Source organism: Desmodus rotundus, chromosome 2 (assembly GCF_022682495.2).
Source record: "Desmodus rotundus isolate HL8 chromosome 2, HLdesRot8A.1, whole genome shotgun sequence".
Taxonomy (NCBI): Eukaryota; Metazoa; Chordata; class Mammalia; order Chiroptera; family Phyllostomidae; genus Desmodus; species Desmodus rotundus.
In genome coordinates, this window is record NC_071388.1 from 78,096,932 (window position 1) to 78,121,405 (window position 24,474).

The 24,474-nt window shown below is 40.0% G+C and overlaps 1 protein-coding gene across 20 annotated transcripts in view; it reads left to right on the forward strand.

Moving 5' to 3' along the window:
* ABI3BP (ABI family member 3 binding protein) overlaps nt 1-24,474 on the forward strand; it is a 246,227-nt gene that overhangs the window by 70,368 nt on the left and 151,385 nt on the right. For all 20 annotated transcript variants that reach the window (XM_045193486.2, XM_045193488.2, XM_045193493.2 and 17 more), the window contains exons 3-4: nt 17,673-17,741; nt 20,930-21,062. In XM_045193486.2, coding sequence (XP_045049421.2) covers nt 17,673-17,741; nt 20,930-21,062 — 202 coding nt within the window. The remainder of the gene's footprint in view (nt 1-17,672; nt 17,742-20,929; nt 21,063-24,474) is intronic.

Here is a 24,474-nt window from a genome sequence, read left to right on the forward strand (position 1 = left end):
TAAAACATCACAAACTTATCGTATCCTTCTTTAGATCAGACGTTCAACAGGGGTCTCACTGGCCTAAAATTGAGGATTGGGCAAGGCTGCCTTCCTTCTGGAGGCCCAGAAGGGAGAACCTGTCTCCTTGCTTTTTTTAGCATTCCTCTATCTATCTTCAGAGCCAGCAACAGTGGGTCAAGCTGTTCTACCATATCACTCTGATCTTCTTACCTGTCTCCCTTTCTTACTCTTCTTTTAATCCTTACTGGAGGACATGCTCATTGATTCTAAAGAGGGAGGGAGGGAAAGAGAGAGGGAGAGAAACATCAACTGGTTGCTTCTTGTCCGCAACCAGACTGTGGAGGGAACCTGCAACCAAGGTTCCTGCCCTGACCGGGAATCAAACCTGTGATCTTTTGGTTTATAGCACTATGCTCCAACCAAGTGAGCCACAACGGCCAAGGCCCTTGCTTACTTTCTAAGGATCCTTGTGATTATATTGAGCCCACCTGTATAATCTAGGATTCTCTCCCTATTTTAAGGTCAGCTGATTAAAAACCTTAATTGCATCTGCAACCTTAATTCTCCTTTCATATAACCCAACATATTTACAAATTCAGGGGATTAGGATGCAGACCATTATTCTGTCTGCCACAAACTCTATGTTTGAAATTAGTGCCTCTATTCTATTGCCTTTCTGCCAGAAGTTTACTGGTGACCATTCTCAATTCTATTCACCTGTAAAACAGTAATAAAGTCTCTTTTTCACAGATGTACTATGGGCATATTAGTGAATTTATGGTCATAAGCGATGAGTTGAAATCCCTTGAGTGTAGTGCGCTATACAAGAGCAAAGAATTTTTGTGGGGTTTTTAATGGAAGAAAAGCATCATTTACAGCCCCTCTTCTTACTTGCTCCTGTAATAGGATAGTAGTAGTATTTGTTCGGTTGCACTGAACTACACTCATAGTAACTTACCGTCATTTTTAAGGCAAATATAAAGTGCCACATCATCTGACACATTTCACTTGTTTGATGTGTTTAATAGATGCCACTATTGAAATGAGAAGCTGTTGATCCTTCAGAAATATTCAAATTCACATTTAGTGATTGGTGGACTAATACTCCTTCTAAATAATCATTTATAAATATTTCTACATTTATTTAATACCTCTTTGTTTCTATCTATGTAATATTAACAGAGGCATTTCCAAAAGTCACATGCTGGACGTACATGCAAAACTAAAAAGCAGCAAGTATTTCTTTCTGCTATTTTGAAAAATAAGATTCATATCAAATGTCTGTAAAAAATTTACTAATGGAAAATCTTTTACTTAAATTTTAGTAGATTAATTGGAGCCCTAGAAAAAGTAGTATTTTCCCAGGTCACTATGAATAAATATCAATGGCTGTGAGATCTTACAACGATGTGATAGAACATGATTCACATATAATAGGTCTGCTGGGCTCCTGTATCCTTTTTACCCCCATCATGAATGTTCTCATTTCTGCTTTGCACATTCAGTTTTTGCTTTTATGTGCAGCTGTTGGTAATTTTGCAAATGTCCAATAAAGTAAAAATGAGAATTTTTTGACACTGAATCTTTATAGAGTCATACTTTATGATATTCTCTTGACATCTGAAAAGACTTTACTCCATGTCATCCAGGAAGGAAAGCATTACACTCCATCAATTACGTATTTCAAATTATGTTTACTGCAAGCAAAGCTTAAATGGAAAGGACTCACGGGTATGGACAAAGTGGTGATTGCTGGGGGTGTGGTATAAGGGGACTAAAAGGTAATGGAAAAAATACAATAAAGATTAAAAATAAACAAATAAATCTTATACATTTATCACTACCATAAATTCCAACTAAAGAATTTGTCTTCAGACCAGGTGTTAGGACTCCCAAACAATTTAAGGGGGCCGACTTCTGAACTCGCATGTTCTCGCAGGTGCTAACCTTCACGCTGGCTGCCCTAGTAAAGCAAGTTTTGCACACTCGGCTGCAGGCCTCTCGGCCGCTCTCCCTAGTGGCCATGTTGCCTGCAGCCCCTGAGAGTGGTTCCTGCACTAGCGAGGAGGGGGACCCAATGCCAACAGCCCCTTGGACTGCCGGCACTGGAAAGGGCCTGGACCAGAAGGCGAACATCTGCTGTCTAGAAAAGATCCACGTCTATCCAGAAAGGTGGAATGATGTGAGGAAGGAATATGTGTGTACTTTTCAGTCAGACAGACATGGGTTTAAGTTCAACACAACTATCCGTAATACTGTGGAGTAGTTCTGGGTAAGTCCTAACTCCTCTGGGTTTCATTTTTCTTGCATATAAAATAGAGAATAGTCTTTCCGGAGTGTTGTGAAAACTATGGATAAATTATATAAGGTAACTAAGATAAATGCTAGAATAGGTATGTCTTATACATTTTGTCAGTTGCTACTATGATAAGCTGAGAGATCCTGGATGACTTGCTGAACTCTCTGAACTTTGCCTTTCTCAGTTGCTTATAATGAAAGGGGGGAATCACCACTAAAGTTCTGGTCAGCTCTAAAATCTAATGCCAAGATTAAAACCCTTGGTCTAAGTGGTAATCCTGTGGTGTTGTTTTCTGTTCTGTTTGTTTTTTGGAGGGTGGGGTGTCAGCGAAATTAGAGAAGTAGGGTTTTTGTAGCAGAGCTGTCTTTCTGTTGCCCTTAGATGTGTTCTTGGAAGGGGTAACTCCAGAAACAGATTAAGAAACAAAAGAAGAAGCAAAACCTTTGGCACAGCACCTGTGTTGGGCACACACCCCTCTCCTGTGGTCGTGATCATCCTTTAGTTACTAAGGGGGATTCCTGCGTGGGGCCCTTGGACAGAGTTGTCAGGTGCCTCTTAGAATTCCACAGCTGTGGCCTCCACAGCACAAAAAAGTGAATTTTCAAAAGATAAAGCTTAAAAAAAGAGATAGAGCTCAAAGGGATTGTCATCTCTAGATTTCACTGTTCCACTCTTACTCTAATGAAGCAGTTTTTAGTAAGAACATAGCAAAAACTTTGACCTTCCTTACAAAATATAGATCAAAATAAAAGCGTAACACTGTTTTATTTACTTAACTGATGGTAATTTTATCTCAGCAAGTTCATACCAAAAGGTAATCATCAGTTTCTTATTCTGAAGCTTCTTACTATTTTTATTTCACAGAGGAAAATTAATTTTAAGTGATTTTGAATAAAGTTTACTTATAAGTGATTATTATCCAGGTATGAATAAACGTAAATTCTATATTTATAATTTGATGTAACTTATATTCATATGGATTACTAATACCTCTTACAAAGTTTACCCTTAATTTTTACATTTGTATAGAAAGCAAGAGCAAATGTATGATTTTTCTTCTTTCATTGTTGCAGCTCAGAACTTCAACTGCCCTTCTCTGCCTCTGTCATAAAAATCGTTAGCCCTGCTCCAATTATTTAATGGAAGTGGAAAGGAATATAAAATAATGGAGATTGCTACTATTTGTTAAACTGGAGGATAAATATCACCTTAATGACTAAAAAGAAAATATTTATTGCAGTAGGTGTCACAAGGAAGGTGGTGATAGATTCATTGAAGAAAAGTAGCTGGAAGAAGAGGTTGAAGTAAAGCGTCAAAGCCCTGGCTGGATAGCTCAGTTGGTTAGAGCATCGTCCTGCTAAGCCAAGGTTGCAGGTTCAATCTCCAGTCAGGGCACATACAAGAAGCAATTGGTAAATACATCAATAAGTAACACAACAATGTTTCTCTCTCCCTTCCTCTCTTTCTCCTCCCTCCCTTCCTCTAGCTCTCTAAAAATCAATTAAAAAAAGAATTGGAGGAACTATATTAAAACTTTTATTAAGATGAAAGATAACTAGTAAAAAGGGAGCAGGGAAGAGATACAGTTCCAGCCATTGGAATCAACTCAGTCCCTCCCTTCCCTGGCAGAACCCTTAGAGAATTAGCAAGAGGCTGTGAGGGGAGGGGACAGAGCAAGACGGCAGCCAGCAGCGAGTGCAGGGCAGACCAGAAGGCAGATGAGGGAGGGAGGTCTGCTGGGGTAGGTCCTGTTGGTAGTGCCCTTTCACACACAGGGAAACTGGAGCTCCAGTAGTTTAAACTTCCTAAAGTTACTCAGCTAGTAAATAGCTGGGCCAGAGCTTGAACCCAGCAGGACTGGCTCTAGAACCTGAGCTATGAATCACTGCACTCTGCTGACGCTCAAAATTTAGGAAATTTTACCTGTTCTTCTACAATAGAAAGTATAAACATACCACTTATTTGTTGCTTCTCTAACATCCTTTAAACAGTAAACAGGAAAAAAAGAGTCCATGTATTATGGAAGGAGCCATTGGCTCCCTAACTCATGAAGGTTTAAATGAGTTAAAATACATCCTTACTGTGCCCCCCAAACTTGTTCTCTTCCACCCCCACCAGCATCTTTGTTATGAGCTGCCCACCTGTCAAGCCCTCCCTCTATTCTTCGCAAGGCCGTTCCTTGGCGGGCAACGTTATTACCCTCTCCAAGAATATCCAGGAGCCTGAGCATTTTCTTTTACCACCCTTTTCGATCGATTGCTACTTGTTTTTATTTGTGTGTGTCTTGCCTGGCCCCTCCTCTACCCAAACAGAAAACCCCCAGGAGCTAAGGACCCTGCAGGCCTTAGATTTCTTTTTTACCTCCAACGTTGTCATAAATTTGGAAGCACAATAAATGAAGGAGGGAGGCAAGGGAAAAACCCGGGAAGACTGAAACAACTGTAGGTCCCGTTTAAAATGTATTTTTCTCTTTTTTTAAAGTCCATTTTCAAAATGTCATCTAATTATTAGTTCTTTCTCTGGAAATATTTTTACCACTTGGGAAGTATTTGGCTTTAAATCTTCAAGATTAGTCCAAATTTTTCATTAAAAAATAGGAATCTCAGAATCACTTGGCTTTTCTCCAAGGTGCAAAATTTAGCAGAACTTAAGTAAGCTTCAAAGGGGATTTTTTTAAAAATTGGCACTGTAGGTATCAATTTCTTAATAAATACTATGCCATCACTTAAACGATTCACTGTGAACTTATACCAGAAAGACCTTGTGTGACGTTAGGTGACCATTTTACTATGTTTTAACAAAGATAGAGTCTTTTCAAAGTTCTATGTTTTCTATTGGATTCAACTATCATGTTTTCACGGTCTTCCTGACCTCATCAAACAATAGATAAACTGTCTCCAAGTCTCTCTTTTCTTGGCAAAACAATAAAATTAATTCACACTATTTCAGTATAACAGTTTTTTCAAGTGTATTACACTGAGACCAAAATGTAACTTTTTAAAATTTATTCTTAATTATATTTAAAATGCTCTCCCAAAATAGCTTATGGGTCTTTTGTCATAGCCCAAAAGTATACTTTGTCTTAGATTCATTGCAAGAGGCTTACTATTGAGAAGGAGTCTTAAATAGAAAGACAGCTGCCAATAGGAGGATGAATTAGAGAATTAGAGGGTTATCTGGAATAGATGTGCAAGATAGCACTTAGACTTTATAATTTCATTTATTTTTTAGGTTTAAATGATTAAAAAAATATAAAGCCCTTATTGTGTCCCCCAAATTTGTCCTCTGCTACTCCTTCTGCCACCATATCTATTAACCTTTTAAGGGATGTATCTCAAAGCCAAGAAATACAATCAAATCCTCCTTTTCTAATTGCCCACATATTTTCTTAAACATTTTACTTTCCCTGGATACTTGATTTTTCTCTGGCACATACAGATCATACCCGAAGTACTATGATGTGAAGGCCAGCATTTGTTTCTTTCTGTTTTGAATTATTCTCTAATTGTTTTTGTTGCTTTTGTTATTGTTGTTGTTGTTGTTTTGCTTTGCTTTGTTTTGCTTGTTTGTTTGTTTGTTTTACTGGTGTCTGTCTCACTGGCTGAATTGTAAGCTTCTTGGGGCCTGAGCTGAGTCTCACCTTCCCTAGTGTCCTCTGCAGTCAGTGGGTCTGTGGATGTGGCAGCTGACTCCCTAGAGTCTGATGGGAGATTTGCTGGGTGAGCCTCCTAGGTAACAAATAAAAAGCATCTATTTGCCTGGAGTGAAAATATACAGAAAAAAAAATTATTCTCAGGCATAGTCATGGTTTATACCCGTTGTTCTGGCATAATTATTAGTGTTCCCCTTTCTCTCAAAAGTATCCCAGTTTAGTGGAAAATTTATATACTTAATCTACATATGGGATAAAGCCTTGAATTCTTAGCATGGCCCCCGGTCTTTCTTCATCTGATTGCAAGCCAATAGCCCAAGCTTCTCACCAGCCAAGGGGGACACTGCTCAATGAGAAGGGAGAAACAAAATCAGGAAGAGGTTGCCATGGCTTGCCTCTGATGTGTCCCACTCACCAGGCTGGCACACAGTAGCTGCCAGGCAAATGCTGGAAGAGAGGTTCTCACCCACCTGTTAGCTGATGGTTTGATGTTGAGCGCCTACAATGTGCGAGGCCAGAGGTTTACAGAAATAGGTCACTAAGTCCTCCCAGCAACGCCTTGAGGCTGGTATTATCAGTATCCTCTTCTTCCCAATGAAGACAGTAAATCCTCCCCAAATTAAGAAATCTGCAAGTACCCGGCTGGCTTCAGACCTGTTCCTGTGACCACCGTGCCCCTGTGCTTTCCCCACAGCATGCAAGTCCCTGTTACCTTCGAACACTATGTAATAACTCGTCTCGTGGGAATTATTCTGGCTCCGTCACCCCTCTGTGGTAGCACTAACAACAGTGTTTAAGAAAGGGAAAGCCTTCCTGACTTGAAGGTTTTGCCTTACCATCTGATAGCTCTTGTGACCTAGCGTTATTATTTGAAAGAGAAATATCCAAACACAGTCCTGATATTTCAATAGTAATTCCTGTGGAGATAATATGAACAAAATGATGAACTCACTGGAAAATGTGTGTGTGTCCAGGCTGTGCTGCGAAAGCAAGCCCTTGCCAAACCTTAAACCAGTTCACAGACAGCACCTGATACTCAGTTTCCCTGTGGATTGCACATGTGAAATACAGGCAAGAAGAAAACGTACAGGCAATAAAACTGACAATTTTAATGCCTAACAGGTCTGCAAACAAGGAAAAGATGTGTATTGTCTGTGGGGTAAGAGGGTAAGAGGAATAGGTTATTAAAGAGTATTTGTTTGCAGTGTTAGGGGCAGAATTTGTCTGCAAAGAAAGAGCTACCTGGTGCATCACAGGTGGTGGGTCTGCAGGGATTGGGGGTGGATGGGTAGGTCCGGGCTGGCTTCCTGGGCATGTCATTAGTGCACTCAGAAGGGCCCTGCATTTGACGTTTAATGTTTTACTGTAACTGTCTTGAAATTCTTAATAATTTTACCCTTCAGTTCGATCTTGTCAGTGAGGTTGGATGGGACAGTGGTGCATGTGCCAAAGGCTTGGCTCCTGGGCTCTTGTGTCTCGGGTCCCACCCCTGCACCCGCATTTGTCCTCAGCACCTGGTCTCCTGGCACCCTTGCTGCCGGGCCTCCCTTTCCCCACCCCCACTTAACAAGTGCTGTCACCCTCTACCTTCAGCAGGGACTTGGGTGTAGATGCAGGGGGAGGTCAGGTATGCTTCTCCCGCACCCCCATGGTGATGTCTGGCAGGACATGGTGGCAGCAGTTCCTGCGTGGGCCTGGCGGAGACACAGTGCACGCAGGGGGGGATTTTGCCAGTGCAAACCTCTCTCTACCCCGATTAAAGTACACAGTGTGTCCCAGTGCAGAGGCTGCCATCTCTTGGCATCTATGGGTTGGGGTGACAGGCCTGTGGGAAGGGGAGGTTGGCTTTTTCACCCTGGAGGCTGGGGTGGGGGGTTAGGTGCTTTGATCCTGAGGTTGCAGCTGATGGGAGAGGGTCCCATGCAGTGAGGCCAGCAGGATGAGTGGGGAGGGTGGGGAGGGTCTGCACTCTCCTGCAGAGCTCAACATTAAATAGCAATAAACACCATAACAGGTCTAGACAGAGACTGAAAGAAAGGAAACTTTTTCTATTTTAGTGCCTTTAATGGCACTTTCCCCCTGCTTATACAGGTAGGGCCCCCATCCTTTGATTGCAGTGATGAGGCCTGCAAAGTATGTTGTCAGCACCGGGTGGAGTGTATTTTCAATGGCATTGCTTCCCCAACTCTCACTGAAGTTAAAGCAAAACTCTCAGAAAAGAATGCCTTCCTCAGTGGGCTGTGTCTTTGAAATGCCCCTCTGTATGGAAAAGGGATGCATCTTTCCTTCCGGACCACTCTGGTAAGGTGTGGAGAGTGAAGGAGCGTAGCAGAGCCACTGGGTGTACCCATGACTGGGTTTAGGCATCTTTCCCCTGTCTTCCCACCTCATATCGGTGTATCAAAGCGGAACTCAGCTCGTGGCACTCACTGTGCAGCCTGGAGAGGAGGAGCTGCTTCTCACTGCTGTCATCTCTTTCAGCGAACGCACAACACAAGCTGGAAGCTCCCTTCAGAACACGTCTGGGGCTGGACATTCTGGAATCCCACCAATGGGGATGTTCCTAGTCATTTTTGCATTAGTATTAAACAACGGTTGCTTTCTGGTACGGGGTGCCTGTGCCTCTAAAGTCCACTTAACCTCTACACTGTCCCAGCCTCCCTGGGTGCCGGCTGCCTCACTGAAGCAGAGAAGCAGGACTCTCTCATAGGCCTAAGGCACGGCAGCGTGCTCTGTCAGAATGAGTGCTGGCTCATGTTTCAACCCTTTTTTATAGCTTTTAATGGGAATAACTACCGAACAGTGTAGTATTTGCTTTAAATTTTGCTTTAAATTATTTCTTCAGGTGAAAAAAAGGATAAGGATTATTCTTATACACAAAACCACCTACCTTTTATACAAAAAAACTTTAAGGTAAAAAAAAAAACACCCATTTCTACAGATAGACTTATCAAAGACAAACTCAGCAGTTAAAGTTTATTAGCTTTTCAAAAAAAGATCACTTGCTTTCTTCTGCTGACTGCTATTTCCTAAATCCCTAACCATTTTTTCCTTTCTGCAAAGCCTTACCCTTTATTTTCCCTCTAGCCCCAGGCATAAAAAGGTAGAGGAGCAGATTCATTTATTCTTTCAGAAATTGTGTATTGGACAGTTTCTCTGTGGCCAGGTTTAATGGACAGCGATCAGCAAAACATGAACTGAATCTGGGACAGTTTAGCATGATCCTCCACCCACCGCGGTGCCCTACGGGGGCTTAGAAATACTCTCAAAGGTGGGGGTTTTATATTAGTTTGTGATGCTTCATAATTCTTAGGCATTCATTTTTATGTACAACTAAGGACATAATTATGTCCTTATGTGCTAGTAATTAAGTGATTTATTAAAAATTACTAAAATTTTATATTCATAAACATAGTAACTTTAGTGCAATACGGATATTACTTGTGACTACTGTGTCTTCTCTTTGAACTTCTGCCACCATGAAATTCTGCAAAACTCTAACTTAACCCATGTCTAAGCAGACAGCAGAATTTTCCCAATTTTCTAGAAAAATACCCCATCAGTATTTTTCCAGAAGGGACACCAAACTTCCTGAAAGGACATCAGTGATGTTTCTGAGTTGGTCAAGACTAAAAATGGCTGTTGTTCTAGCTTTTGACTAGGTAATTATGTTACAGAATGAACCCATGGCGGGGGTCAAGATATCGTTACCGAAACAAGCACCCTCCCCCGGAGTCCCTCTGTCCTAGGTTCGTCTTTGCTTGCCTCCAGGTGTTAGGAATTATGGCTCAATGCTAGAGTTTGGTGAGAAGGAAAGGAACCATTTATTCAGAAGGTATACAGACTTAGAGTAATGGCGAAATGTTGCCATTAAAAATCCCAAAGTCCCTTTAAAACACCCACCAACACACACACAGACCTGCCTCCCCCACTTTGCCCAGTCAGGCCAGTCAAGCCAGTCAGGGGTACCATGTCTCAGGAAATGAAATAGAAGTCCCAAGCTCAACTAGACTCCTGGTTCCTCCCAGTAATCCACTCTTGGCTGGGCAGCCCTCCCAAGATTCCCAGCACCATCAGCTGTGTCGCCTCCACAATCTCCAGTTCTTAATCCAAAACCACATGGCACCCTCTCATGGCCCACCAGCGAGAGTCCTTTACCCCTTTTCATTGCATGTGGTCTCACATTGTCCTCCCTGTCAAGTCTCTGTCCCACGTGGTGGCCCGCCTTTAGTTTATATCGCAGCCTGGAACCTCCTCTGTAACCCCATTTGCGACTCCTCTCACAAGCAGCTGCACCCACCAGCACTCCCGTGTTTTCAGCCTTTCTGGGCTGTCATAGTAATTCCAGGCAGGCGTGGCCCCAGGTGGTGGAGTGAACCCTCTCCAAGCTCTCATGCAGGCACTATAACCAGGGGGAACTGCCTCCCGGTTACATCATGGGTCAAAGTTATGCACCTTCTGGCTCCATTCAGGCTGGAAAACTAGTCTGCTATTATTGATATGCAAAATAACCATTTTTGTATATCGGGTATGAAGCTGGCCTGCAAAATAACTCTCAATGGCCCTGCTCCATCTGTGCCTTCCCCCAGCCAGACATGTGGGGGTGGGGATAGCCTATATTCCTCGACACCCCAAGTTCTGGACCCCATTATAAGCCCCCTCTTTGGGAGGCTGGCTGCACCCCATTACAATTACTTTAGGCCACTTAATTGTTATATTTTGTGGTGAGGAATGCATCTCTTGCATCAATAGTATTTGAGCCTCTCATTTTCTAGTAACTGGGCTTCAGAATGCATGTGGACAGTATTCTAATGTGAACCATTTGTACCCCATCGCTGAAACCCATCTGCTGTTGTGGTATCCATTTGGTATTATTTGTCTCTGGAATGTGCCAATGGTGTGGATGAGGAGTGAGGTTGGTTATTCACCTAAAATTTAGAATTATTGAAGCAGCCTTTCAAAAGATGAATAGACAAGTAGCATTTTACTATCTTTTTACTTCCCCCCACCCCCAAGACTGCATACCTCTTGCTCAGCGAGGCTTCCCTCTCTCCTTCCTGGCCCAGCAGGTGAGGGAACCGGTGTGTCTGCCAGGCAGACGAAGGCAGCTGAGACAGAAGTGCAGAACCAGGGGCCCGCTGGAGCGCTGCGGCTCACCCCCTCCGCAGCCACACTTACAGATTCTGTTTTCAGAACTGACAGTTGGATAGATGAAACTCCCTGCCTAAGCTTAAAACACAAGGAGGCTTTTTAAAGGGTATTTTCAAGCACACATTACTCAGTGTTAGTGTTGATGAAATAAGGCACAGGAGCTGTGTACGAAATGTGAAAGCTGAAGGGAATACTTAAACTGGGACTGTACCCACTCAGGTCAGATTACAGTGAAGTGTGGCACGTGAACATTTGCAGATGCGAAAAAATTCTGATGCTATTTCTCTATGGAGATTTATATGACTAGAGACTTTTTTTGGAGGTTTTGTGGGTGGTTTTATTCTTAACTTTTTAGGAGTCTTCTGATATGCCACACTGGCTTCTAATAAAAAGTTACCTTATTTCATCAAAGTTTAAAGCACTTTTAACTGTAAATGACACCACAATTTTATCTAAAACTAAGAAAGGATAAAGTTGTTGATTAATGGCCCTGCTTTTGTATCCCTTAGAGCCTTTGATTCATTGATATGTAAATTTTATATTATCTATCTTTTGTTTAAAGATATTTTATTTTTTAATACATGCCTTATGCTAGAATAACTTTAGAGAGGAAAAGTTGCAAGCGTAGACAGAGAATTCCTGTATAGTCTACATCCAAGTCCTTCTAATTTCAACATACCATCCACATTTGTCACAACTAATGATCCAATATGATAGCGTTATTAACCAAAGGCCATACCTCATTCGATTTCCTTCATTTCACCTGAGCTCCTTTTTGTGACCCAGGGTCCCTTCTGGGACGCCCCGTTGCATTGTCCTGTCCTCTGAGGTGTCTGTAGGTTGTCAGTTTCTCAGACTTCCCTTGCCTTGAGGACCTTAACAGTTTGGAAGAGTCCTGGGTGGGTGTTTTGTAGCATGTCCTTCAATTTAGTTTTGTCTGGTATTTTTCACACAGTTAGTCTGAGATTTGGGGTTTTGTGGAGGAAGATTATCTATCACTTTTAAAAAAAGGAAAATCAGCAAAAGAAAAGCGAATTACTGTTAAATATTCTTCAACTCAGGAGTTTATCTTCCCCTTTACCTCTCAGCTCTGAGCTCTCCGCAGCCTTGTTTTTCCACACCACGTTGGTGAACAGCGTCTCGGAAACACTGCTGCACTGAGTTTTCTTCCGGATCACTGGTCCTCCTTTGCCCATTTTGAAGCTGTCACTTTCTTGACCTTCCTGGAAGGTGTCAGGCAATGATGGCAAGATCTAGTCTCTAACCAGACATTTGCAAGCCAGCTGTCTTTAGCATATGGAGAAGGTAGCTCTCCACACCTTATGCTTTTGGGGAGCAAGGAAAGGAATTGGAAAGGACACTAGGACTAAAGAGTCTCCCCTCTGTGTATTTAGTAGAGGACCGATGCTACTCTTATGTAATTAAAACAGAACAAGTCATGAGTAGGGCTACTGTATTAACATGAATTCATTCACACAAAACAAAGTTGTAAATGGTTGCTTTTGTGATCCTGTGGGAGAACAAGCAAAAATCAAGTGCATTCAGTCAAGTGAGGAGGTGCCTCAAAGAGGCAAATGGTCACAGAAACTTAAATCTGGGGCCTCGTGAACAAGTTTGTTCTAACTCACGATTCTGGTAAAACTGACCCTATGCCTTAATGTTCCAGTAGTGCTCCCAACCTGCTGTTTCACTGTAGTTACTCCCCCATCACTGATGTAAAAGGACACATCGTATAGTTGGTTCCAGAGCTCTTGGTCTACTTAATTCTTGTCCCAGCTACTCAACAGAAAGCTGGAGCAGGTTACAAACATAGAATCACAGTGTAACATTTTAAAGAACATATTAATAAAAGGGAAAGAAAAATTAGGGTTGAATGTTCTGATAAAGCCAAGGAGAGTTACTCAACAGAAAATGTATGTGTAGGATCCTGCACATTTAATAAAGGTGGTTCAGACATTTTAAGATATATTTTATCTTATTAGGAGGTATTTCATAGAATTCTTAGGAAGAATGGGTAATGAATTTTGTCAAATGTTCTTTCAGCATCTGTGGAAATATGCTATTTTTTTTCTCCTTATGATACATTTCTGGAATAAACTAGACTTGGCCATAATGTATTATTATCCTTTGCATTGCCAGATTGTCACTATATTTTCTAAGATATTTTGCATTGACATTTACAACTATTATTGTTTAAGAAAAAATTACTCAGTCGTGCTTGTTAAAAATGGCAAGGAAGACTAGTCAAGGGGGAACTACCTTGGTAGCACAGGGACCACTCCAGTGGGGCCTTGCAGTGGAGGAGAGAGATTGAGCTCAACCCCAAATACAACAAGGAAAAGCAGAAATTTATAGCCAAAGAACAGGGGGTGGGAGGGTGGTCATTGTATGAAAAATTACTAGGAGGAAACATCGAGTGCAAGGGGAATTCTGGTTAAGATGGCCTAACAGGATTCTTGCTGAAGGCAGGAAGGGGTGATCAGACACCTCCTGGGGGGTGGCGAAGGGTAAGGACCCTGATGGAATGGTGATGAGGCATGGAGGGTGGCGAATTCTGGCTAAACCATCCAAGCAGGATTCTCCATAAAACCAGACAAGGTAGAGATGAACAGAAAAACCCAACAGTCTGGGCCTAGTTGAAAAAGAACTTGGAAGAGATTAGGAGTCAAGGAGAGAATCTTTATCATTGTGGTTTATAATTTACTTCTCTATGGAATTTTTTGTATTTTGGAATCTGTGATACTTGCTTTAAAAAAAAATAAAAGGTTTGGAACATTTTCCTTTTAATATATCCTCAGGACCTCTTAAGGCACAAACTGTTGCTTTCAAGAGATCATTATCATCGGCCTAGCTAAAATTACATCAGCATTTTCTGTGTGTTAGGCAGCGCTGTATGTTACTCACCACTAAGAACCCCATGTGTCTGGGTACCATGATTTTTGCCATTTTGCAGATGAGAAAGCTGAAGTGCATAGATGTTAAGAACTTCACTTTATACTAGTAACTAGCTGAGCAGGCTTTTCCAGGCTCCAGAGTCCATGCTCTTATGCCCAGAAATTGAGTTTGTCATGAAACCAAATTGTGAAAAAAGATGGCAGGGGTGAATTGTTTTTTCACGTCCCATACCTGATTTCCTTTAGGGTCATCCTGGCTTATTTTATGGGTTGTTTTTTAATTTTGGAAACTTACATAACAGAAATAAACCTAACTATGACATCACTCTGAAGCATCACTTGCAAGCAGGCTTGTGATACAGATGTCCTCAAATAAAATGAGAGAATTGGGACTTGTCAAATTGAGCAATTATGAGAGGATTATTTATATTATCAAAAATCTAGTACCTTATAAAGGATTTCAATAGTAAATTTTCTTAAATAGTAAATTGTCTCTGTGTTCCACCATAGGGCATTTAAAGTATTAAGCAAATTAGATTTAAGTAATCTGCAACATGGAGTAGACTTAACTATTAGGAATGGAAAGTTTGTTAAGGTAACTTCATTCCACACAAATTTTCTTAAACTGACATTTTAGTTAACACATTCTTTAGATGAAAAGATCGTGTATTTTGGCACCTGTTGCCAGCATTTCTGATCAGGCTACCGTAGTATATATTTCCAGGTTGCTACAAATCCACAAAGAATTTTGTAGTGCAGGACAGAAATAGAAATCTTCTTTTTTCAGTTGTTTTATTTGTCCATGTCTGTGTTACCAGTCAAGTGCAAAAGCTGCTGAAATGCATGAATGTTGAGAATTTTAATGAGCAGAGACAGCCAGCATGTGCTCCCCGGTCCCAACATCTGTTCCAATTTGTAATTGGCTGTAACAGCCTTTGCTTTATGCAAAATGAGTGTGATCATAACAAAAATTACTTTTAAATTGCTTGTATAACCATATGTCTGTTATTTTTCTAGTATTTCAAGACTTTTCTTAAAAACCACTCAGTCAGAGTTGAATTAATGCATACCAAGGAAGGAAATAAAAGGCTAGCTCTAAGAGACTTTGTCACCATGAGAACAGTTTAAGGGAAATAGGTGTGGGAAGGGGGAGCAAAGGGGGAAAAATTGGGACAACTGTAAGAGCATAAACAATAAAAGAAAACCATATAAAATAAATTTAAAAAGAAAAATAAAGTTTTAGCTTTGTTTTCTAGAAGTAAATTCCAGAGTTTTAGTAAAAGAGCCTTTTGAGGACTGTGTTAAGACAGCAACATAATTTTCAGGGTTCAGTGCAAAACAAAAATGAAGGGTTCCTGGTTCAAAAAGCAGGAAAAAATTGTCATTAAATGTACCAAAATATAAAGTTTTTCCTTTTCTCCTAGAGTCTCTCTCAACTTGTCAGGCTGTTATTTTATTTGCTACTTAATGTCACTTAGGTAAACAAAAATTAATTTTTTTATTATCAGCATGCATTTTACCATTTATTATTATATTGTGCAATGCTAGTTTTATGTGTGAATGCAGGAGCTTTTAACTCCTAAGTAGGGTCACTGAAGTTACACAGTTGTTTTGTTGTTCATGCATGAATATGTATTTCATTCTTATAACAACAGTGGAAATGTGCAAAACTAACTCAATTTTTTACTTCATTCCTTGATACGTGCCCATTCTACCAATACTCTGCCTTCGACCTGCTTGGGAGTGAGGAAGAACTGAAAAGCAAAGAACCTAGGGTTGCTCTAACTTTCTTTTCTACACCATCATTTTCGGCATAAGTTGTTGGTGAATACAAGGACTAACATGAATTAAGAAAGAATAGGATAGGATTCCTTGGTCATTTGTGTTTCTTAAAATGCCATTGCCTCTTTCTGCGTCCAACCAAGTTCTGATTCAAATCAGTGGCCCCCTCCAGGCCCCCTTACTCAGCCATAGATGTAATATGCTTACCTTGTTCTAGCTTTGGGCCCTGCTGAGCTCCCAGGCAATCACGGCTCCTTTGGAATGCTAGCCTAAACGGGCACCTCTAGTGCGGTCTGTGAGTGGGAAAAACTGTAGATGGGTGTATTGTTTTTGTCCTCTCTGCTCACACGCACACTCCATTGTCCCATCCAACTTCCTTTGCAAAACACAAAGTCAAAAACAAAAGTATTAAGAATTTCTCGATGGTGACAGGAGGTTATTAAATGAAGCTTGGGGCTCTTGTGAGCATGGGACCGTGTGACTGTACACACTGCGTGCTCATGAAGCTGACTCTGCCTCAGGGACTTGTCTACAGAGGGGGTGACGGCAAGATGGGTCAGGTGAGACTGCCCTGAGGAGTAACTGAGTTATGAATGGAAAGTGCTTAACAAGTATCCCGCACATGCAAAGTACTCCATACATGGTAGTTTCTTAATACGTGTATCACTTCATATCCCAGATAAAGTCGGGAAATGGTTATCGTACTCCTACTAGGAAACCTGATTTAGGTTAAGCATTTCTTATATAAGCTTCACTAAGCAAGCTATGCTTTCAAACACGTGAGACTCTGAAACACAGTGAGCACTCCCTTATCCGCGTTGTGCTCATGAGGCAACTCTAGGGTGCTGGGGCCAGGCTCTGACGTCAGCTCAGGAAGCTCCCAGGTTTGCTGCACGCCGCCGTGGTCATTACCCCCCGGCAGGTTCTAGCAAATAGGGCTGTGTGAAGTGTTCGGGGGTGGAAAGGCTGGAGTCATTAAAGGTGGCTGAATTGCCATGTTGCCTTTGGTTGAGAATGGTCCACTCTGTAAAGCCTTGGTCAGACGTTCGAACTCACGGAGGGGAGACGTTTGAACCCAGAGTGAGGACGATACAAAGCAGTGAGATATGCCTGAGCCAGTGGGGGTGCGCTCTTGTCTATCCAAAAATAAATAAATAAAACCTTTCAAAAAAAGATTATTTGATAAGTTATTAGCTCATGATTGAGTTAGCACATACTGATTATTTAAACATCATTTTATTTGAAGCCTAAATATTTTAAAAAGAGATTCACTATCAATTTATTTTCCACTGGCATAGTTTAGGTGAAAATTGTAGCAACCTAAAATTGAGAATTTGTTTTAAAATTGTTCATAAAAATAGCTGGTTAGAGATGATAACTGGGTGAGAAATTATGCAACAGGATAAAAAATAGGGCATTATAAACACTTATATTTCCACAAAAGTGAGCAATTTCAGCACACACAACAGGTGACATGACCCACACATCTCATGCAGGTAGGATTTTCCTTGTCCGATTTTAGCACCTGGCTGACCCTCTGTGGGGAAGAGCTAACAGAACAGATATGTTCTGAATTTTTAAAAGTCTCTTTGCAGAGAAAAGGATTGGTGAAGATTTGACATGAAAACCTTGTCTATTAAAATTCTTTTAAGACCTATTCCCTACCCCTATACATTTGGTTTTGAAAACCTGGATTTAATTTTAATTTTAAAAACTGAACTAAACTGAACTATTCAGAAAGTATTAAGTTTCCAAATTCCTGGGTCCGCTCGTCCACTGTGGTCACGGTGACTAAAGCCGGGGAACACTGAGTCAGGGCTGTGTCTGCTGTTGCAAATGAGGCTCTTCCTCAAAGAATTTTATTCATAAATAAAGTCATTATTATTTCCAGATGCAGAACCGAAATATCTGATTGTGGTGCGACCTGCCCCTGTGCCAAGTCAAAAGAAGTCATGCTCAGGTATTTCTCATTCATTTTGTTTTTTATTAACTTTATGGCTTTTCATCTCTTTTCAACCCACGGAGACCCAGTGCCTTGGAGAAGCCTGAAGAATCTAGATTAGAAGATGAAACATGCACAGCAGGCTCTGGGCTGTTAACAGATCAGAAGCACAGCCCTGGGGTAGAGACTTCTCGGGACCCTATCCCAGTGCGGCCACATACAAACTGCAGGGCTGCGGGCACATTACTGAACCCCTCTGTGGCTCTTTTCTGCTGCACAATTAGGGTCACTCAGAGAATTAGATGAGTTCGTGGATGTGCCACAGACAGGGCCTGGCCCACAGCAAGTGCTCACTGAGGGTTGCTCCTGCTAGTCTGTCTGCACTTTGAAATGTGAATTTAGGTTTTATTTACTCTTGATTTCTCCCTTCTCAACCTCTTCTATTTAGTCAAATATAGAAGGACTACTTTCCTAAAACAGCAACACAACACCTAGTTTCCCAGGGTTAGGAAATCTTGAAACAGAAACATAGATACATATGAATGAATGGGTAGAGACATTTTCACACGACTAAAGGAAGATCAAAATCGTCCTTGAAATTGCCTCAGTTTCACTACTGAAGTTTTTTCTCAGATCAAATAAGGTGGCCATTGCTACAAGGAAGGACCAGTAGAGCTGAGAATATGATTTTACTATCTGATATCACACCTTCCTAACTGTAGATAGAGTTGGTCTTCCTTTTCTAATGTGAACTGTTCTCAAAATAATTATTTCCTAATCATGCTTATCTTTTATAGTGCACTGGATGCCACACACAAAAGAAAGATCTTTTGTTTTGTTTTGTTACATCTTTCTTAAGGTATGAAATGGGTAGGGAGAGCATGCAGATCTTTATCCCCAGCAAAGAGGCCTTCGGCAGCTGTGTGTTCTGTCTTCTCGATGTCCCTGCCGAGCCTGGTTACCAGAAATCAGTTGCCACAACCCTCTCCTCCCTCCTTCTGTTGTTTTCCACTTCTTTTAAGAGAAGCAATAAATGGTCAAGCATTTTGAAAATAAGATTATGTTTTTTTTCTTGACCTTTTATATTATCCCAATGCACAAGGAAAATTTCAATCACTCCTTATAACTGTTCATGATGGCTGCCCAGGCAGCTTTCCATATACCTCAAAATAAATGTACTCACAATATTTCAAGACTCTGTTTCAAAATACTTAAAAAAATAAAGTCAAGAAGCATGAGTCTGGTTCCATGGGATTCTGGCTTCATATTCATTGAACTTTTTCTTAATGCAAATATGATCATAATAAAATATACCAAAAAAAATAAGTAAAATCCAGAGAGTGATTGCACATTAGTAGCCCCTTATAACTTCACTTCTTTTCATTTGGGGGCTTCTATGACACTGGCCTTGGAAGTTATTTTTCACTTTGCGATGACCAGTTCAGGAAATTATTTCACCTTGCTCAGGATATAATACCCCACCTTTCCTTTCAGGCAACGGCTATAATTTTTGTTTTTGTAATTTGCACTTGAAAATGATAAAATGACTAATGGATTTGCTTCCATTCATTTTATATGTATATCTACCGCATAAATTTTAATTATTTAATCATTTTATATTAACATTGAAACTTAGAGAAATAATCATTTGATGGTCATGTAAGCCTTAGGCTCCCTTAGTAAGAGAAAAATGTATCTTTGGTCTCTAAGTGGCATCTAAGTTGTACATTGTGAGTTAGACTAATCGTGGTAAAAAGAAAATTAGATAAAAATGTAGGAGAGCTAGATTTGATTCTTGACCTTGTTTTTGGTGTGACCTTGGCCACTCTTGAAATTTCTCTGGGCCTATTGATATTCAGCTGTAAAATAAGGTGACATCAGTGGAAATCAACTCAGGAGTGGGAAAATGCATACATACCTCAGGGCTTTTTCAAACTACAGGTGTTCCCTGCCCTCATCTCAGATTCTAATCTTCCCCCTTGGGGGCCAGACTTGGACCCTTTGAATAACAATCATGCTAGACACTATGATAGATGGATCTAGAAAAATGTCCAGAGAAGTATAAGTGCATGTTTGCAACCAAGTAAACAATAACTATCATTGAAAATGATTTTAAATATCTTTTAAAAATTCAGCTATGTTACAGTGAGGCAATTTGTTATCACTAGGTTACGTATTTTCTGGGCTCAGAAAGATTTTCACTGGAATAACAATTTGCAGTATGACACAATTTTCAAGGGTTTTTAAAGATAATTTCCACTACGCTCATGCAGTGGGTACCTTCCTACCCCCTGGTTCACACTGCATTAGATTAAGATAACACAAGTCTATCCTATAGCAAATACAACAACTATAGTTTCATGAAAGGAAAGGGAACTCCAATGGGAATACAAACTATATATGTATTATGTTAGCTCTATGTAGTTTTATTAGGTCTGTTATTGGATTTTTATTTTATTCACTTTGATTTCTTTTTGTGAACCAGTGTTGCATTCCATAGCTGGGGATCTTCCCTACTCTTTTTTACTGTTTCCATTCTTGTAGTTTCAAATATTTTTGAAAATGCAAATGTCTGTCCCTTATATACTTAAAAAGAATCTATAGTGCTTTATTGGCATCACTCTAGGCCCTGCCCAAATCTACTTACCTGTATTTTTCGGACTATGAGATGCACTGGACCATAAGACACATCTAGGTTTTAGAGGAGGAAAATAGGGAAAAAATTTTTTGAAGCACAAAATGTGGTCCTGCTCCTGCCTCCTGTGACCCTGCCCCACTGCCGGGAGTGTGTGTATATACATTCACACATATACGTATATGTGAATACTGTATGTATATGGAAATGTGTGTGTTTATTTACTTCACTGGTAATAGCCAACACCTCCATATTCATCTCTGACTCACAAGAAAATAAAAATAGATATAATTGGATAAAGGTTATAAGCATATATTACACATATGATTATATACATATAGACACATATATACATATATACATACATAGATACCAAAAGGAATATTTAATTTGTTTCATGATTAAATTCATTGTCAAAGAATTAGTAATATTTGTGCATTATGTGAAAAGAAAGAGAACTTGCTTTCAAATTCTTCATCATCTTACTACTTAAGTCATCTTTATCCATTTTACCCCAATAATGAAAATACACCAAATATTACCAGAATTAACCTGTATGTTACTTCCATAGGCAAAAGACGCTCTCGCAAACCTCTCCAGCTGGTGGTTGGCACTCTGACACCAAGCTCCGTCTTCCTGTCCTGGGGTTTCCTCATTAACCCACACCATGACTGGACATTGCCGAGTAACTGTCCCAATGACAGGTAATTCATCATAATGGAAGACTTTATTGTTCACCTGAAAATTGGTGCCTTCTTTTTCATAGTATTTTTACCTGTTTCAGAAGAACGTACTAATACCAGGAGCATCGGCATTTACAGATCACCTCTTAGCTCTCCGGCCTCTTCTGAGTATAAGGGGAATGAAATGACCTACTCTTAAGGGAGTTATTACCCACCGAATGGAAACACATGCAAGTATTTTTTGCTTAACAAAGAATAAACTACCAGGGAGAATAAACCAGATAGCAAATAGGGAGGTTCAGCGAGAAGTATATTAAAAGTTCAGAGGATGAGGCTGAAGGTAACTAGGGAAGACTGTTAAAAGCTGGATAGGCTGATCTTGGACTGGAAAAGAATGGATCATTGACCTGGCAATTAAAGCAGGACTAGAAGCAGTAGTTCTCAAAGTGTGGTCCCTAAACCAAGCAGCACTAGCATTGACATCACCTGGGAACTTGTCAGAAACAGAAATTCTGGGGGTCCCCCTCCAGAGCTACTGAATCAGAAACTCCAAGGGTAGGGCCCAGTCATCTGTGTTTCAGCAGCCCTCCCGGTGATTCAGAGGAGCGCTGAGTTTGAGAATCACTGGCTTAGAAAACCTGGAGGCCCACGCAAAGGGAAAAATGGAAGCCGAGGAAAAGCACAGAGTTGGATATGAGGCTACCATTTCTTTGACAAAACGGAGTAAGAAAAATCTAACTATATTTTTCAGTTTTTGCCGCTCAGCCACCCGAACACCAGGTGTTTGTTTGGACCTGCTGATGTGCTCAGCACTGTGCTAAATGCTGAACCATAATGCTAAATAGATTAGTCAGCCAAGGTATTCAGTACTTTTTTATTTTAAAATTTTTTTTAATTTAAAAAACACTGAGTGATTTTCAAATTTTAGAGGTTGTTTCATTCCCTTTTTTAAGTAAAAAATTTGTTATTTAGTATAATAAACCTAGTAAGATGCATTGATCTTAGGTGTACAGTTATAAAAATTACATATATTTATTCTACATAGAATATCTACATATTCTACATATACATATATTTATTCTTGACAACCCTTCCCCTTTGTCCACCCAATAGCCCCTCCCACCTCCCCTCAGATTACTGTCAGTTTGTTCTTAATTTCAATGTCTCTGGTTATATTTTGCTTGCTTGTTTATTTTATTGATTAGGTTCCACTTATAGGTGAGATCATATGGTATTTATCTTTCACTGCCTGGCTTATTTCACTTAGCATAATGCTCTCCAGTTCCATCCATGCTGTCACAAAGGGTAGGAGTTCCTTCTTTCTTTCTGCTGCATAGTATTCCATTGTGTAAATGTACCACAGTGTTTTGATCCACTCATTTACTGATAGGCATTTAGGTTGCTTCCAGCACTTGGCTCTTTTAAATCGTGCTGCTATAAACATTGCGGCGCATAGGTTCTTTTGGATTGGTGTTTCAGAGTTCTTAGGGTATAGTCCCAGAAGGGGAATTGCTGGGTCAAAAGGCAGTTCCTTTTCTAGTTTTCTGAGGAAATTCCATACTGTTTTCTGCAGTGGCTGCACCAGTCTGCATTCCCACCAACGGTATACTAGGGTTCCCTTTTCTCCACAGCCTTGCCAGCACTTGTTGTTTATAGATTGGTTTTTGATGGCCATTCCGACTGGTGTGAAGTAGTATCTGATTGTGAAATAGTACATTTTCATCATCCCAGAAAGTGCCTTCCTCAAGAAGCAACCACTGATTTGATTTCTATCACCATAGATTAGTTTTGCCTACTCTAGAATTCCACAAAAAAATGGAATAATACAGTATGTTCTCTTTTTGTATCTATTTACTTTCATTCAGCATGTTTTTGACATTCATTTAATACATTGCATGTATCAATAGCCTATTCCTTTTTTATTCCTGAGTAGCATTCCATTATGGGAATATTCCAGAATTCATTTATCCATTCTCTTGCAGATGGACACCTACCTGAATTGTGTTGTTTTTGGTTATTATATTCATAATATAATTTTATAAACATTTTTGTATAACACTTTTGTAGACATAGCTTTTAATTTCTCTTACACACACAGAAGTAGAATTCCTGGTTCTCAGGAAAAATGTATATTTGACATCTCTTGTTTTGTTTTGTTTTTGCCTAACTTTTCCATTTATACTCCCAAAAGCAAGATATGAAGATTTCAGGTTGCTCCACATTCTCACCAGCACTTCATGTTATCAGTACTTTTCACTTTAGTTATTCTAGTGTAGTTATGTCTCATTACCATTTTGATATGCATTTCTCATGTACTAATGTATTGAGTACTTTTTCATGTACTTTTTGGCCAAAATGTGTATTCTTATAGTGCTTATTTTTATTTGTCTAAATTGAACTAAAAAGAAAGACCTTTAAAAATCTTTATAAGTCCTCAAAATTACCTTTCATATGACTTTGTTTAGGAAACCTAGATTAAGAAAGAAATTAAATTTCCCTTCACATATCAATTCCACAGTTCTTAAGGAAGAAATTCTTGGGAAAAGGCATGTAGAAGATATTGCCAAAACCAAATTTTTGAGAAAAAATTTTGAGATGTTTCAAAGAATCTGAAATATTTCTTATTTCACCCACTACTAAACCCATACTTATTTTGTTTGGAAAATGGACTCTTGAAAGAACATGCTTTCTTGTGATAATTCCAGTTTCTAGTGGATTGGTCCAGGGCTCCAATGCTGAGAAATAAACATTTATGAATTGCTTTTTTTCAAAAAATAATTTTTAGTCTCTTATTTAAAAAGGAAGGCTAAAAGGGAAGAGGGAGGGGAGGTAGGGAGAAGGAGGTAGAAATGGAAGAAAGGAAGGAAGAAAAGGAATGAAGGAAGAAAGGAAGGAAGGAAGGAAGGAAGGAAGGAAGGAAGGAAGGAAGGAAAGAACTTTTGTACAATTGTAGCAAAATACAGTTGATTTTAATGGTTATTCAACTTGCTTGATAAATCCTTGTAGTTCAGTGGCCTGCAAATTCATATGGCATAATTTGGATATGATTACCTTCCTGTCCTCAAGCCTTTCCTTCAATCTCACCTGGTCCTACTGATCCTCCCATGAAAGAATTTATGTAATGACTGATTCTAAATAGATGATGTCATGGTTTGATAGCACAAGCAGATAATGAATGTGGAGAAGATAGAGGAGCAGATGGCCCAGGGGAATTAGGATTTTAATCAGGGCAGTTGGCTCCCAAGCCCAAGCAACTCAGACCATGCATGCACCTACCTCACCCCCACCCCTGACACATAGCTGGCTCTGCCTTTCTCATCAAATAGAGGGAGTCAGGCCTGTCAAATTACAATATTTAAAACAAACAATTCCATTTAGAATAAACTTTCTTAAAAATTAAATAATAGCGGATCAAGATGCTTGCAAGCTTTCA